Raw genomic sequence first — 17559 nt, forward strand, 5'->3', positions numbered from 1 at the left:
ATCCAAACCTGTATGTAGTGCAGGTCTTTGGTTTGAGCACTAGAGGGCACCATAAACCAATCAGTTGGGAGCGCTCTCGTTGTGGCAAGGTAAGGTAAGTTGTTCCGAAAATACTTTGCTTTTCCCAACAACAACCCCAAAAAACTAACAATTGAATACGCTTGTGAAATATTGGGCTACCATCATTACACTTGTGTTTGTTTCTTGAACGCATTATGGGAAATATCCACGTCAAGATGCCAAAGCCAAGGTGCTTCTGTTTATCAAGCGAAAATTCCGACGACATCTGAGTCAATAAATTAGCTAAGGTTGCCTGTTGCGCATATACAGCACTTCCTCTCTCGGTGTCGTTTTGGCCAGCTGTTACCCCGCAGTGAAGTCACATTGGCACTGGAGACTCATTAAATCACCAGACCAAAGGAATGCAGGGAAAAAACCAGTGGATCGGGGGACATTACGCATCAACTGACGGGCAGAGGTTTCGTAAGATGCCCATATCATGGTAAACTGAGAGTTGGGAACTGCCCCCCCTATTAAGTAGCCGATGGTGGAGAGATTCTTCCCACTTGGAAAGAGGCTTTTCCTTCTTTGACATCTGCTGGCGGAGCTTGAGTAGCCAAGGAGAGGAGAGGAGAGGGGTCCAGCCGCAGCTCCTGAAATCTTTACTTTACTTTCCAGAGGGGAGGCTGCAAGCAGGCTGCTCTGCAATTTGGTCGGTCCATTTTTTTTGAAGGGGGCTTAAATAGGTGAGTTGACTAACTGTAAAAAAAATACAACTAATTTATATTTGAGAGAATATCGTTATTTTGTCGTAGTTTTGTAATTTTAGTGCGTTTTTGCGATAATTGTATCACTGTAGGCTACGTTTGATGAACGCCATTAAGATCATTTAGATAACTTTTTTTACTTTTTTGAAAATAAGTTACTGTTTTCAGGATTTTCCCCTCAATCACGTTAATGAACTGAATTGAGTGAGAATGCAACCACACACCATTGGTTTTAAAAGCGGGAGTAAAGCAGAGCAAATGTAAGATATATATAAGGCAGACATATCAAATGTGCTTTAATGTGTAATATTAATCAGATGATCTCCAATTGTGTTCGCGGGGCCAAGACAGTCATTTCGGCCCCTGTAGCTGCAGTTTTCGTGCTCCTGCACCAGGCGGGGCGCACAGCCTGCGGTAAAGAAAAGACAGTATTTTACTGAAAAGAGTTCAGATTATGCTGTGTGAACGTGGTCTTCTTATCCGGTAGTAGGAATAGGATTAATTCATTTCATTGTGCTATTTAAATGCCCTGACGGTAGGAGGTGAGTCCATGTCAAAGCCATAGTCCAGCATTGACTTCTGTAACTGAATCTAACAGTCATAAAGAAATATATTTATTCCAAGGGAAAGTAAAGAGTTAGGCAATATACGATTTGAGACACATTCGTTTGTGATTTGTACATAAGGAACTGTTATCAAGATGCTCCATAATGTTTCATGTGAGTATATGATGAGTATAAAGTATATGATGAGTTTTGTGTGACCGTCCCTGGTCGGGCTGAAGTGAGTGAGAGCCACAGGTAAGACTATACTGCATGCTGTGAGCTGCATAGCGACCCACTAGAATGATCGTGGCAGCTAGGGGGCAATGCGTTTTCAGATTATGCTTATGAAAATCAAACAGATGAACATGTGTAAAAATATTTTTCATGTCATTACCGACACTACGTATGCACCTCAGGGTGTGGGAATCGACTGGAAGCAGCGTTGACACATTTCATGTCTTTACCCTCAGACTGATTGATCCGCTGACCCTTCACGGCCAAACATGAAGATTGGGCTGTCACTGGCCACAGCGGCCTTCCTCGCAGCCCTGCTGTGCTGCATAGATGCTCAAGGTAATTGCAACCACTTTGCATCAGTCCACTCACATACACTATCCCACTCTGTCTCTTTATCTCCTGCTTCTCTTCTTTCATCTTTATATCTCCACTGGTTCTCTATGTTACAGGGATTTTACTCTAATGTCAGAGAATCATCACATAGACACTGAACTCTTTCTATTGATTAACCGAATAAAGTTATCCTTGTTTTATGTGTATGCTATTTGACTGTGTGACTTTTGGACTGCTGACTGATTCCATGATATACTTTTCATGCTTTTATCCCTCATTTGTAGCGTATGTTGTCAGATTTATCTGTCAGGACTCGTTACAGGCTTTGATGTCAAATCCAAATCTTTCTCTCATTTAGTTGTATTAAGCCTGTAATTTAGAACCGAGTTTAAACCAATACTTCAGGAGCAATTTCCTCATTCAGATGCGGCAAATATATATATAAAAAAAGAACAAGCATACGACTACGTTTATTTCATTTCCAATTTTTAATTGAAAGGCATTAAACAGCAGGCCGCCGAGTTGAACAAAAGGCATTTCATGGCTAAACGTTTGCCCATAAATGTTTTAGCTAAGCCTTTTCCCTTTTATGATAGCAAGCCTCTGTACTTTTTCAAAGGGAAATGTGGAAGATTTCCAAGTCCTTGGTAATTAGGCATTGAAATGCTGGATTGCATATTTAAAACTTAATTTGCAGAGGTTGTAAACTTGTAAATCTTGTAAACCTGTGTACATCTGTGCAGTGGTTGTGGAGTGGCTTTAGCAGCGAGTAAAGTAAGTAATTTCATTACTTGTGCAACATCCTAATAGTACAATAGTCTTAAATCTTACAAAAGTTTGAACTGCATTCAACATATAAAACTTGTTTAAAGTAGCTTAATGTCATTGAGTTAGCAGAAAGTCAGATAAATGGAATTATCAAATAGCAAGCACTGCAAAACTTAAGTGCCATACTTGAATAACTGTTACTTTCCATGTCTGATTTTGTGCTTATATATTACTGTCTTAGTAGCTATTAAATATGTATTCCAGTACATGTCACACGAGCCAACCTGTCATAGACTGTCAGTGGTTTTGACATAAAATGACTCAAAGTAATTTCATATGCAAACATTTCAATCCAACATAATGGAAAATATGGAAATATGGTATGTAAACCCGCTGATTTTTCCTTTTAAAAGCTGTCTGGCGGTGTGAGAGGAGTCTAACGTCAACTCTCACATATCTCCACCAACGGAGTGGAAAGATGAAATACGAGAATAGCACATTAATCCTCAGACAGCGCAAAGACAAAGAGCCTTTCTAGGGCTTCTTTGCGGGCATTCGCAAAAAAAACACTGAGTTCCAATACATATGGAAAGTTAATATGCAGGAATGTTTAATGTCAGCACATGTTGTGGGATTACTTTGGCACCTGTCCCGCCTTTTTGGGGGAGTCGGTGTTCTTTCCTCCTCTTCTTGGTCTCTCCTTCTGGCAGCAGCTCAGGCCAGGATAGCTGGCTGGCTGGTGATTGAGGCTGCGAACAGAACAGTAGCCAGACTCTGGCCCTTGGAAGCAGGAGATGTCCTTTATTAGGAACTGATGGGACAATCTACATAACAAAAGCAACCGCAATGTCCCAATAACTTTCCAGAGATGTTTCTGTTTGTCATAACCAACTTTTGTTCCTTAAATATATTTCAAAACCAGGAGGACATACGGTCGATGACGTGCTCATAAGATCTCGCCACAAACAAACGTGGGAGTTGCAGATTGCTCGTGCGACTAAAATAATTGTGTCAGAATTTTTCAAATCACCATCCATCGCTACTTGCTACCCACCCCCAACTTCTACACACGCACACCCACACACACACACACACACACACACACTTCCGTTCCCCTTACCATTCAGTGTTGAAGATGAGTACTCGCGGAGAAATCAGGTGGAGCACGGCTCATCGGGGCTCCTTGAGTTGATAAGTCAGGTTGGTGATCCTCCAATCCCAGTTTTTAACTATTTGGTGGGCTCCTGTTTGTCATCTGCCTGTGCATACGGTGTGTCCCAAGCTATGGCTTCCTCCATAAAGTGTGTTTTACAATGATATTCTGGCCTAATTCTACTTTACAGCTAGCATGAGCTCTTTGCTCATGCTTTCCAGTCTAAAGCATGCTCACTTACCTTACATCACCCCCATCGTGGTATGCTACCACTGCGAGTAACGTAGCGCTACATATCAGTGCAGATGACGTCATGCTCGCCTCATTAACATCTTTCATTTTTTCACAAAATTAACAGAATTCATCATGTCCTCTCTTCTGTCTTCTGCCATTGTGTCACTATGAAGATCTTTTCATAAAATATGTTTTCGAGCTGTGTTGCATGAAACAAGAATTTTGTTAAGATCGTTTGCTAATGAATGATTAAGACACACATTCAAAACTAACCATAGGACACTTTTTAATCGGCAGTAACTTGGTTAATAAAACATGAATTTGGTACTTTTAGATCCGGCTCTAACTGTTATGCCAACACTAAGTGTATCACCAACACTATCTCTCTTCCTCGACTGGTTAGCCTAGAAGCTGTAAAAATGAATATCATTTTAAAATACGTTTGTCATCTTTGTCTGTGTGGTCCCAACTGTACATGGAAACTACCATCCAGCCAGTCAAAGTTGTTGAGCCAAACAACTTTCTCATGTACATGATGATGCATGACGCTGTGATCAAGTCAGCTCGATGTAAAGGCGTGTGGCCTTGTCACACAGTATATGTTTTCCTAAATGCATTTATTATAGTTATTATGGTCTTTCTGAACAGTCTGTTGAGTGTCTAGAGTGATTTTGGTCTCTCAGGCCTTCTCGTGCATTATGCTGCCAATGAAAAAGTACACAAGGGTCTAGAAACTAGGCGACGATTTGTGTATTCTTTTTAAAAGGTTTGCAATGGATGTGTGCCACTCACTCGTGTAGAGTTTTAACCAAATAAACACTTTTTCGTCTTTGAAATATGTTTATGTACAATGTGTATATAACATATGGTGTTCACTTTTGTCAAGAGTTACATCAACAATTATATGGCAACCTTGATTCCATTGTATAATCAGTGACTGTTGTATTTTGGTGATGCTGAGATCAACTCCATCGTAAAAGCAGTTTAGTGTGTTGTCGGGGCATGCGTTGTAATGACTGCACTCAGCATGTGTTGGATGGTTCACTCGGTGTTTGCACTTTGGTCGAGTTTGTGTGGAGTCGTGTATGCCAGTGCTTGAGTTTGCTGGCCATCTTGGTCGAGCAACTCAAACAAACGCCATTTTACTCCAAAATGGCTTCTCGCACTTTTTCAATGTTGTCACGTGTTGTTTACTCGTCACCCTCGCAAATGGACGTCAGTGCCATGTGTCTGTCCCCCAACAACGAACAAGTCCACTTCAGTCATGAAGTGTTTGTCGTTGGGATCAATGTGAATGCCTGATTAAAAATGTCCTCATTTGATTTGATCATAAATATAACCATATTTATACATCTGTTTGTGTTTGTTGTGATTTAACATTGTGTCACCTCTTATTTGCAGTGGAACCCCCCTCAGACTTGAAATTTAAAATTCTAAATGAGAACTCAGTGGAAATGTCATGGACAAGACCCTCGACAAGTATAGAGGGCTTCAGACTACAAGTTGTATCAGATGCAGGTCAGTACATTGCATTCGTGATCTGAACCCAACAGTGTGTACTCACAGTTTATACACACATTAGTTGATTTACTGTTAAACATCCTTCTTCTAGATGAACCAGTCAGAGACTTCACTTTTGATGCATATGCCACTATGACCTCACTCACTGATCTGACTGCTGACTTGGACTACTCGGTGTCCATAAGCTCCTATTATGGGTCAGAGGAGAGCATTCCCATCTTTGGACAACTGACCAGTAAGTGCATCTTTCCCTGGCGAGTTAATTTAGATTGTTTGGGAAAAAAAATGCATAACTTAAAGTTTACAATTGAAAAATGGAAGGGCACAGTTACTTTTGCACAAGGCACAAGCACTAGCTTTACTGTAATGTTACAATAATGTTACAGTAATGCTGCTTTGTAAGCACAAAAGGTACACTTATATCCAGAAATTCCATTGTCTTCTCATTCATTGTATAATGCAGATTTTCATTGGTGTGCCATTAAGAATAAATGATGACACTTTTCACTAATATCAGACCATCCAGACAGACAGACCGTCTCCTTTTGGCTGCAAGTGATATGCCAGAGAAAGAGATTTTATCCTTTTATATTAAGAGTCAAACTTTTTCCGTGTAGTATTTTCACCTAGCCACAAGACGAAGGAAAGTATGGAGGAATCACATGTGTTTACTGACGCTTGCTCACTGTTTATAGCTAATGCAGCATAAAGACATGTGTTCGTGTGAATGTAGTTTTGGATCCTGTCGACCAGCTTTTATGATGTGTTCACTCTCTTTTTCTGCTGTGTGAGATCACACAGTGAGGCAGGCAATGTACGGTGCTCACCGAGTGTTTCCTGTGTTTCAGTCCAGTCCAGTAACACCACTGGACGAGTCAGCAAGCCACCGTCAGATGCAATCAGTGAGTATGTTTACAGTTTGGTCAACCCAAAATCAGATCTCCATGTTCTCCTGTTCGCCATGGTTTTTCCCCATTTCAAAATGTTTTTTAGCCACGGAACAATTTGGTCAGGCATACATGTTACCTTCTGTTAGGGTTGTGAGCGGTAAGCAGACAGGGACTGGGAGGGCACACATCGGCTCCTATAATTGAAACCAGTCTGCACATCAAGAAAAAAGGAAAGGGAGGCTTGAAGCTAGGAGACACGTGTTGTCTCATTGAGTTGGGGGGGGGGGGGGCAGGAGTGAGTAATGATGTATTCATTGTGCCACCTGGAGGCCAGTGCTTTCCCTTAAACTGTTAGAAGATGTGGCAGTTCTTACAATGATGTCAAACTGTCATCTGCTCATTTCGTGAGACCAGTCTGTTCATTTCCAACCTGTGGATTTGTCTGGAAACTATACCCACACTTCCAGATTATGCTAAACCCCGATTCACAGTTAAGCTCTCAGAAATTCTTTCACCACCACCCACATTGTTTGACTTAAACCCCACATTGATGCCCTCATTTTCAACATTAGGTCAGGGAATCTTGAGAAAAAAAAGATGCCCTTATAAGAAGGGGGCTTATGAGATGTGAGGAATATAATGTATAGTCAATGAGACCTAGGGGAAATGAGGATTGAAGTTCATCCACATAAACCCTGCCAATTATTCCACGAGAGTCATCTTAAAATGTTCCGGAGAATTTCATGTATGATTTAATGCCCTGTCGGATTAAAAAAGTATAAAAGTGAACATTGCTGATGGAACCTCTGCTAGATGTTTAGTCTAAAAAGTCTAATTTTTGCCTCTGTCTGCTGGAATGTCTATACCTGCCCACTGTTTGGCACTGGCTGATATTTCCTTTGATGTCAGAATGCATATCTTTGAGCCATCCAACTAACTGTCAAGGCTTTTATTTTATTTAGACAGACAGGAGAAGAAATGGTCCAGTGCAAAAAATATTGTTCCAAGGCCAAGCTGTTTCTGCCGTACCTTTATTGGCACATTTCTGGCTTGGAAATCGGTTTCATTTGAGACATAAATGATGTGCTCTTTCTGCATTTCAAGTTTTCATTAAACAGTAGTACAAATTAAACTGTTCCTTATCTGGCACAACCATAATCTGCTCCATAATTGTTTAATGGTCCTTTTCCTGACTCACTCTTATTTCTCCACTCTCTTTCCCCAGAGTGTTCGGTCAGTGCATTAGCAGATTTGGTTTTTCTGGTGGACGGCTCATGGAGTGTGGGCAGAGAAAACTTTAAGCACATCCGTAGTTTCATCGCCGCCCTGGCAGGGGCCTTCGACATTGGCCAGGCAAAGACCCGTGTGGCCGTGGTTCAGTACAGTACAGACACCCGCACAGAGTTCCCTCTCACCCGTTACAACAGAAGAGGAGACTTGATCCAAGCCATCAACTCCCTGCCATACAAAGGGGGAAATACAATGACAGGTAAGGTGTTTATTACAGAAGGAGGAACAGAGATATTAAGGTGTTCATTTGTAGATTTGTACTCTGCGTTAATTGAGCCACCATGGGTTTGCATGGCTGTTGGGGATTTTAACTGCCCTGCAAATCGGAATATTACATTAAAGCTAAAAATGCATGCACATTTCTGTCTTAAGGTGATGCCATAGACTACCTGCTGCAAAACATCTTTATGGAGGCATCTGGATCCAGGAAAGGTTTTCCTAAAGTAGCCATGATCATCACTGATGGAAAATCCCAGGACCCAGTGGAGGAGTATGCTAAAAGGCTTAGGAACATTGGAGTGGAAATATTTGTCCTAGGTATGGTTTATTATTCAGTGTTTTGTTGAATAGTGCTCTCCCATGTAAAAGTCTGCCTGCTCTTGGAAACCATTTGATTTTCCATCGATTGTTCATATCCATATTTGACTTGGTTAAAGTCAAGTACTTTTAATGTGTTTAACATGCGCAATACTCTAAAACTGTCAACAGTCTCCCACATCTGCCATGCAGCCACTGGGTGGAGAACATATGAGTTGATGTTTTTCACATTTTCCACCTCAGGTATCAAAGGAGCAGATGAGGATGAGCTAAGAGAAATAGCCTCCACACCTCACAATACACATGTGTACAATGTTCCCAACTTCGACATGATCCAAAAAGTACAGACAAAGATTATCACAGAGGTGTGCTCCGGTGTTGATGAGCAGCTGGGCTCACTGGTCAGCGGGGAAGAAAGTAAGTAAAACGATCTTAATCAAATGTGTTTCATTACATTGAGTTCTATGGCTTTGACACAAAACTGTTCTTAAAGGAAGTACTGTCATTGTAAACACACAGCCAAGCAGACATTATGATGCTGAATACATCTTGAAAGTTCATGTAATAATACATTTCCTGGATTTTCCTCCCAGTGGTGGATCCAGCCTCTAACCTGCAGGTCACAGAAATGGCATCTAAATCAATGAGGGTGACATGGGATGCCTCACCGGGTGATATCACAGGCTACAAGCTCACCCTTAACCCCATGCTGCCTGGAATGAAACGCCAAGAGCTCTACATTGGGCCCAAGCAGACATCCATCAATGTCCGTGACCTTTCCCCGGAGACCGAGTATGAGATCAGCCTCTATGCCCTCAAAGGTCTGACTCCCAGTGAACCCACCACAGAAATGGGGACCACCCAGCCTGTCAAAGTGTCAACAGGTAATACATTTTGTTGGGCATGTCATCTTTCCTTGACAATCCTCAGATATACTCAAAGTCCCTCACCATATAAAGCCTTTCATTGACCCATCATGTTTTGTCTCTTGGCAGAGTGCTCTCTGGGAGTGGATGTGCAGGCTGATGTGGTCATACTGGTTGACGGCTCGTACAGTATTGGATTACAAAACTTTGCCAAAGTCCGTGCCTTCTTGGAGGTTCTGGTCACTTCTTTTGACATTGGACCCAACAAGGTTCAGATTAGCTTGGTCCAATACAGTCGCGATCCACACACTGAGTTTGCCCTCAACACCCACCATGACATTAATGCTGTTGTCAAAGCTGTGCGCACTTTCCCCTACCGTGGAGGCTCCACTAACACTGGCAAGGCTATGACCTATGTCAAGGAAAAGATCTTCATCCCTGCCCGTGGAGCGAGACAGAATGTCCCTCGCGTCATGGTCCTGATCACAGATGGAAAGTCATCAGACTCCTTTAAGGTTGCAGCAACCGGCCTGAGGAATAATGATGTGGAGATCTTTGCCGTTGGTGTGAAGGATGCAGTGAGGTCAGAGCTCGAGGCCATTGCTAATGAACCATCAGACACTCACGTCTATCAGGTGGACGACTTTGATGCCTTCCAGAGGATCTCCAAGGAGCTGACTCAGTCCATCTGTCTGAGGATTGAACAGGAGCTGCTCAACATCCAAAAGAAAAGTAAGTCAGAGGATAGAATATCTAAACCCAATAACTATGATAAGGAGTGCAGCCGCATAATATGCCCATAACATCTTGGCCATCTGACTAATGTCAATGCCTTGACCATAATTTTGATTCAAAACTCTCCCAAATCTCTGAGCTGGGGTGGGTTGTTAGCTGAGCAAGGTTACAACAATGCGTTGCATTTCATTGCTGTCAGTAATTGAAGGTAATGTCCATGGCCAATGCATGGGCAGAGAGCAGGAAGAAATTAAATACAGCCACAGGAGACTGATAAATCTCGCAAATGTATGGTATAATATGATAATGGTAATACTAATTTGAAACGTTTACATGATTAGGGCCTGTGCTCTGCCTTTTATTGACATAACAAGTAACTTTTTATTTTCAGGTCTGCTTCCACCCAGTGACTTGGTGTTTTCCGAGATTACCTCCAGAAGCTTCCGTACCACCTGGATCGCTCCTACTACCAACGTTATGGCTTACCTGGTGCGTTTCCGCAAGGCTGAAGATGTCACTGGAGACTACATTTCCATGGCAGTGCCTAGTGATACCACCACAGTCATTCTGCCTCATCTAGTCCCCATCACCGCTTACGAGGTCAACCTCTTTGCTCAGTATGAGAGAGGAGACAGTTTCGCTTTGTCTGGTGAAGAGACCACTCTAGATGGTACGAGAGATTTAGTCGGACCTTACGCAATGTACCACTGCAATAGTCATCAAAATGAGAATATTTAGAATCTAAAATTTTCTTTCCTTTTCAGAGAAAGGCACTGTACGAAACCTACGAGTTACAGAGGAGACAACCAACAGCTTCAGGGTGTCATGGCAAGCTGCTCCAGGTCTGGTGATCAGATATCGCCTGTCCTATGTCCCACTGAGTGGTGCTGGGGAAACACTGGAGGCCCAAACCCTTGGATCAGAGACTACCATAATTCTCGACGAGCTTTTCCCCATAACCACCTACCGTGTGTCTGTGTCTGCTGAGTATGCCACAGGCGTAGGAGACGAGATACAAGTAGATGGAACCACCAAAGAAGGTGAGTCAGAAGAACTACGTGTTTTCGGCAAACAGCTCTGTGAAACTTGTGTTTCTGCACAAGGGATATAAATAAGTGTCTGATCCATTTTGTTGGCTTTCAGTCCGTGGCTCTCCTCGTGACCTTCGCGTCTTTGACGAGACCATATCTACAATGAAACTGGAATGGCAGGCTGCTCCAGGAAATGTTCTTCAGTACCGCATTGCCTTCAAACCTTCCGAGGGCGGTGACAGAAAGGAGATATCGGTCAAGGGCGATACTACCCAGGCTGTGCTGAAGAACCTCCAACCATCCACTGAATATGAGCTGTTTGTTAGTGCTCGCTACTCTTCTGGTTTGGGTGATCCTCTCCTGGGCACAGGAACCACCTTAGAAGGTAAGGGAGAACATCACATTGTTAATGCCTAATTTGAAACCTTTGAAGCGTGGTTGGACTATTTCTATCGCCAGTGTGTGACAGAAATGTGAAGCATGCGTTGTGGCTGTGGGCTCAGCAGGTGGGTACTGCTGAGGGGACAAATTAAATATTGTGTTCAGCTTCTTTTGCAAGCAAACTCTGAGATTTAGATCCTGAGTGATGTAAAACTACTGAAATTAGGTCAGTTGTCTCCTTCCAAGTTCCTCCTAAAATGTACCATCTGGTATTTTTGCACATCATTTTTCACATAAAAATGATGGAAGTTGGGTTTTTATTTTGCAAGGTTGGTTGAGTATATGGACCATGGTTAGAGGGGAAAAGACAGGAATGTGGCACTTGTTGTAATTTGTTTGGCATAGACTGAGGGGCAGTGAGATGGAAATGGGTGTGTGACGCTTCTAAACCTACAGAACTTATGAAATGGTTTGGAACAGACTTTGACAGCCATATGCCTGCTGGTAGTACCTATACATCTTGGCCTGTCTGAGACGAAGAAGTTATTTTTTTTACAGTGGTGTAAAAGACATATGGAGGATATTTGATAATTGATATTGTTATTATTCTATTTTTTTATGTGGAATTCTTTGTTGTTCAGTCTACCTGACATTGGTCTTCATACTTTAACTAAAAGCAATGAGACAGATCTGTGTTTGAGGATCTTTTTCTCGTCTTTAGCTGTTTAAAGGCAGTGTAGAACACACAACAGGGGGTATTGTTGTAGTGTCACACCACAGGAAAGGAAATCAAAAAGATCTCTTTCGAGAGAGATGGGGGGGACGTCCTAGCTCTGGTGGGACAAAACAACAATCAAGGTACTGTATCCCACAGAGGACAATATCTCTGGCTTCCAGTCAGTTCTGTTTATGGCTGCTAAACCAGTAAACTGTGTATGAAATGAAAAGGGCTTAATTGGGCCATGTATAGGACTATATTGGTGAGTTAGCCCCTCTATGCTGTACTGTATGGAATGTTCTTTGGTGGCCTGTGCATTAGAATGAAGATCATTTGAGGATCAGAGAGCAGCAAAACAAAAACAGTTACCTTTCTTTATTCAACCTTTTGTGTGCCAAGATGAAAACAGCAGCTTATGTCTGTCTATAATCGTGTCCATGCGTAACTCAACCTGAAATGGATTCCTCTCGGAAATCAGTTTGAGCCCATGGACACATCAAAGCTATTCTATTCATCATAATCGTAAGAGTGAAGTTCTTGCTCCTTGATGTCGCCTCCTTATAGTCCTGGGAGCACTGAGGTCATCAGTGTTCCTATTTAACAGGGACATTTACTGCAAACCACATGGATCTGGGCACTAGGTTGTGTAGGAGGACTTTGGCTCACACTGTGTCCTACGACTGATGCTTTTCAACTGTTATTTAATATCTGTAATAATGCATGTTCGTATACATTTTGATGAGTGCAAGACTTCTAAAGAAATGTTTGTTTTGTTGTGTTTTCCCCTGTTCCCACATTGACCAAAGGGTTTGGTTTTGATTATAGAGTTAGTTTCCACATGTCAAATCTGTGCTGTCATCAACCATACACCCCCACAAGGAAACAGTTTCATGACAAAGCACTTTGTTTAGCCAGCACTATTACACTGCCATGACGTCAGGAGGCCTCCACACTGATCTCATTGTTTTGAGTGCCACTCACTTTGAGTGACCCTCTCTGTGAAGTCCATGTAGGAGGCGAGACCTGGAAGAAAGTGGCTTGCACAAAGCCATCCCTTGTGGCTAACGGTGGATGTTAGCCAACACAGAAGCCTTGAGTAGGACAGAATTTAAACATCCTGAAATGACTCAGAAAGTGGACAGAGACGGTGTCATAGCGAATGCTTAGATGAACATTCCAAATGTGGATATTATACACAAACGTGAATAAAATATTTACTTAAGAAGGGGGAGTTTTATCCAGCAGGTGGAAGACGTAACCTAAGAGGACCTTGAAAGCTGTGTGAACTGTCTGTCTGGTCACAGGGAGAACTGTCTCTTCTTCTTCCAGGGAGGGGCAATAGACAGGCAGAGACGAGGCGAGGATCAGTAAAGGAAAAAGGGTTCTTCAAAATGTGAGCCAGAATGACTCAGGGTGGATAAAAAGCTCAGTAATTTGAGAGCCCAAAACTGTAAAGGCCCTGAAGCAGCTATCAACAGGTATCACAGTACTATCAGGTAATATCAGTAATATCAGGTATCACAGCTACCAACACCGCAAATAATTAACGACTTGCATAGCACAGCAAATGTTTTGACGTGTGCCAGAGGGAATTATTTTTCCTATCTTTAACAGCAGCACAACAGCAGGTGAACCTGTAGCATCTTGGTTTGATTTCCTCTTAAACTGACACCTTTGGGAGCGTCTCGGCAGTGCCAGGCTCTTTCAGTGGTACCGCTAGACTGTTTTTCCCCACCACTCTAAAGGTCATTTGAAGTAATAGACCAGAGACAGGCAACCTTGGCACACAGACACTGAAGGCTTCAGCTTTGTGGCTCAGATGTATGTCTCAGTGAACCAAGAGCAATAAAATAAGGAAAGTTGGAAGCGGGATGCCAGTGCTGAGATGGCACTTTGAGGGAACGATGTATTTCCTGCAGTGATTTTGGAGGAGTTTACAGTGAATACTCAGACTGTGTAAGTAAGAATTAGGATCCAAGGTCGTGAATAAAGATATACAGTGGTCGAATGGGGTGAGGGATCCAACAGCCATGTAAAATCATTCGGACCATTTTCAGTGCACAAGCTCACAGTTTTTCCTGTGCATTTTGTTTGCCTGCGGGCGTTTTTGATTTTCCGTCGTTTATATTTTCAAGCTTTAGACAGCCTTGGCTGCAGATGTGAGGGTTATGTCAGCACATGCCCTGCAGGAAATCTCTGAGATGATCTTCAGTTGTGTCATATGTGGTTTTCTAGAGATTTGGGTGAGGCTGTAATGTGAACATGTTTGTTTGATCTGGTCCTGTCCAAGGTTGTAATTTGACAGTATCATTCTCCTTGAAGGGTGGGGTGCAGTTTGGTGGGTGGAGAGTAAATAGAAGGTCTTGTTAGCATGAAATGATGTTGTATTGTTATTGTATTGCTTGTATACACATACTCTATTTAAATACATTAGCCTCTGTAATGCTTCTATTTAACAACCACGAAGCTAGATTGAAAACTGTTAACTGATACAGTGATATTGTGTAAATGCATATAAACCGAAGCTTTTGCTAGGTCTGTCGACCATGTGTTTCGTGTATGTGGGCTTTGCTCCTAGAAGTGGCCCCTTCTCTTTAGCTTGTCTTCAAGTACTGATGAAAAGTGAGCCACTGTCTGCAGAAGTCATTATCTTGTGATCCTTTCACCCTCGATTCACACAAAGCCGAAAAAGTCCGTCATGTTTATTCCTTTGCCTTTGGCAAGGATAACCCTTTTGATGGAATGATCCGGGTAGTTATAAGTGGCCACAGTGTTTTCATGGTCCTCCAAAATCTGGAACTCTTTATTAGATTGTGGCCATTACTCTTCATATCTGGCTTCCACTCTCAAGGTGCCGATCGCTGTGCTTGACAGGCGGCGCCGCTGTTGTTATTTCTGTTCAGATCAGTTTCCAATTCAGAAACAGATGGATGCTGAGAAGGACTCGAAGGGTGATAGATAGATATAGTGGCTACCTTTTCCGCCGTACGGTTGCTTTTTCAGAATTATTATGCATTGGACTTCCTTTGCATCTCATTCTGCATTTGGTTTTTTGTTGAAGCTCATTTGGTGAGGTTTGAAGAATAAGGTTTGAGAAAGACCACCCAGCTACACCGCTCTGCCTGTGATTATATTGTCATTAGGTGCTGGCATGTAGGGGCTTAGAGCCTTGATTCAGCATCAGGATCCCAGAGGTTGTGTGGGAGGCTATGCGTGGCAGCGTATCCTCCTGCGGTAGATGAAGCTCCTATATACGGGCCGCCAGACCTGAGTGTTTGTCCATCTCAACATGGGTATCCCTCTAGTCTAAGCCAAGCATTTGCTGGCCGCCCATCACGAAACGCCACCACAAAATTCCCTCAACTCTAATTCTGTGCATTTATCCTTTCACGATGGTCTCTCAAGAAAAGTGAGTGAAGGGGGGGAAAGGAGAGCGCAACATCTGCAATAGTAGCAAACACACGTTTGCGGATCTGGTTTCCTCTGTTTCGATGGAAACTTTAAAGTGCAGTCGGGAGAGGCGCTGAGGATATGTGATTCATGATTAGTTTTGCAGAGATTTTTCCAGTTCTCTCTGATTATGAAGGGAGAAAATCAGGTTGTTCAAACAGATCCTCGGGGGTTAAAGTAGAAACTAATGAGTGATTCTTCATGGTTTGTCGCTGGGGTTCTTAGTTTTGTCCATTCCGTGTCTCGCCCACTTCCTCAAACCTCTATAAACCTCCATTAGAAGTCAACCCCACCTGGAAAACATACAGCTCTCTAAAGCTTTTTTGTACTTTAGCACTAACGCTACCATCTTAGTTCAATTATTGTGCATCGGAGCAACTCAAATCAAAGAGAAACCTGAGGAAATTCTTCACGTAAACAACAGTAAAGCTGTCGTGCTACTTATTTTCCGTTTCCATATCCATTAAGCACATGCTGACGGACTGTTTCTAATGCTTTTCCTCTTCATTAATCCACAGAGCTTGGTTCACCCAGAGACTTGGTGACCAAAGACGTCACTGACACCAGTTTTGCTGTGTCTTGGGCCGCGGCCCCCGGCAACGTTCGTCAGTACCGGATCGTGTGGAAGTCTCTCTTCACGGAAGAGGCTGGGGAAAAGACGATACCAGGAGACACCACAGCCACAGTCCTTGAGGGCCTCACCCCAGAGACACGTTATCAGGTCTCTGTGTTTGCTGGCTATGGCCGTGGAGAGGGTCAGCCATTAGCTGGAGACGAAACCACAGATAGTAAGTTCCACCATACACCTATTCCCTTATCCTTCGCTTCTCTCCGTTTTTCATACTTTGGCTCCCTTCTTTTTTGGTTTCTTTCTTTTTCTTGGTATTTTTCCAATGCTAGTCCTGTCTTGGGATAAGCTGGAAGGTGTGAAGCCAAGGTAAGTGTGATTTAACTCTATGAACATAGAAGCGATAAACACTCTATGACCCCAAAGGGACAGTTGCACGTTTTCTTTTTTCATCTCTAACTGTGAAGAAGATCATTTTTAAAGCCAAGAATGCCGGTATAGACGTTCTTGTCAAAAACACATGTTCAGCTTTAACGTTTTATATGCCTTTAGTTTGGCTGTAAGCTCAATTTGATCTGTCAAGTGCCAATTACTGTTCTACTCATTCTGTTACGAGGTAACGTCAAAGCTGTTGGCGTTCACGTGAGCCATTAAGAATATGGAGTCTTCGAGTGCACTTCTTTATGACTGTGCGTGTATGTTATAAGTATGTTCAGAGGTGACGTAATGTCCAGCACACCTGTGGCCAGTTTTCATGGGAGATGCAGGACATATAACCCTGGCCTCTCCCTTGTTAGACTACACTCATGCTTGGATGAGAAAAGCACATTGAGCGGAAAATCGCACCAGTTGGGAGGGAATTGGTCCACCAGTTAGTCAAATGGAATGTGCTCTCGGAAAAATATTTCCAACCATCATTACTGTTTATTGATTCAGGCAAGCCATAAATGTGGCATACGCACCGAACACAACCACGAGGCAGCTTTGGAAACTGAAATGTTCACTTTGATCATTTTTCTGTTCGCTTTACACTCGCTATCTCTTCCTCTCTGTTCTCACAGGTCTCTTTGTCCTGATTCAAACAAGACAAACTTGGAAGCGCTGCTTTTTTTCCGTTCATGAAAGTCCTCCCTCTGGAGTAGAGCATTCTGAATATTTTCCCCAGCTCATTTTGATGCTTCTGACAATTCACACTTGCCCTTCCTGCTCTGAAAATAAGAAACACTCTGTGGAGCACAATGGAAAACTGAGAAACATGGCTTTGCTCAGCGCTTGAAGTGGAAAAAAAAAATGCCAGTACTCCCTTTATTCACATGTTGGTGTGTGTATCGGCCGGCATCAGAAATCTCTCGCTACTTATTCCTTTTTATTTAGTTTGTTGTGATTGTCACTTATTTATTATTATGTTATACTCTGTCAATCATAATCAATTGTGATGTTACTATTATATTAGTTTACTTGGGCTATGCATCGTCATAGTAGGCCTATAATACTCCAATAAAATTCCAACTCAAACTTTACAGGGTTATGGTGGT

The 17559-nt window shown here is 42.6% G+C and overlaps 1 protein-coding gene across 3 annotated transcripts in view; it reads left to right on the forward strand.

The window, feature by feature from the left end:
• Positions 1–615: 615 nt before the first annotated feature.
• col12a1a (collagen, type XII, alpha 1a) overlaps positions 616–17559 on the forward strand; it is a 53394-nt gene continuing 36450 nt past the window's right edge. For all 3 annotated transcript variants that reach the window (XM_079286907.1, XM_079286908.1, XM_079286909.1), the window contains exons 1-14: positions 616–746; positions 1783–1885; positions 5439–5555; positions 5650–5793; positions 6407–6460; positions 7674–7937; positions 8111–8275; positions 8519–8692; positions 8869–9159; positions 9271–9873; positions 10268–10546; positions 10641–10916; positions 11020–11292; positions 15975–16244. In XM_079286907.1, coding sequence (XP_079143033.1) covers positions 1816–1885; positions 5439–5555; positions 5650–5793; positions 6407–6460; positions 7674–7937; positions 8111–8275; positions 8519–8692; positions 8869–9159; positions 9271–9873; positions 10268–10546; positions 10641–10916; positions 11020–11292; positions 15975–16244 — 2980 coding nt within the window. In that variant the 5' untranslated portion in view covers positions 616–746; positions 1783–1815. The remainder of the gene's footprint in view (positions 747–1782; positions 1886–5438; positions 5556–5649; positions 5794–6406; positions 6461–7673; positions 7938–8110; positions 8276–8518; positions 8693–8868; positions 9160–9270; positions 9874–10267; positions 10547–10640; positions 10917–11019; positions 11293–15974; positions 16245–17559) is intronic.

This window comes from Melanostigma gelatinosum (genome assembly GCF_949748355.1).
Source record: "Melanostigma gelatinosum genome assembly, chromosome: 16".
Lineage (NCBI taxonomy): Eukaryota > Metazoa > Chordata > Actinopteri > Perciformes > Zoarcidae > Melanostigma > Melanostigma gelatinosum.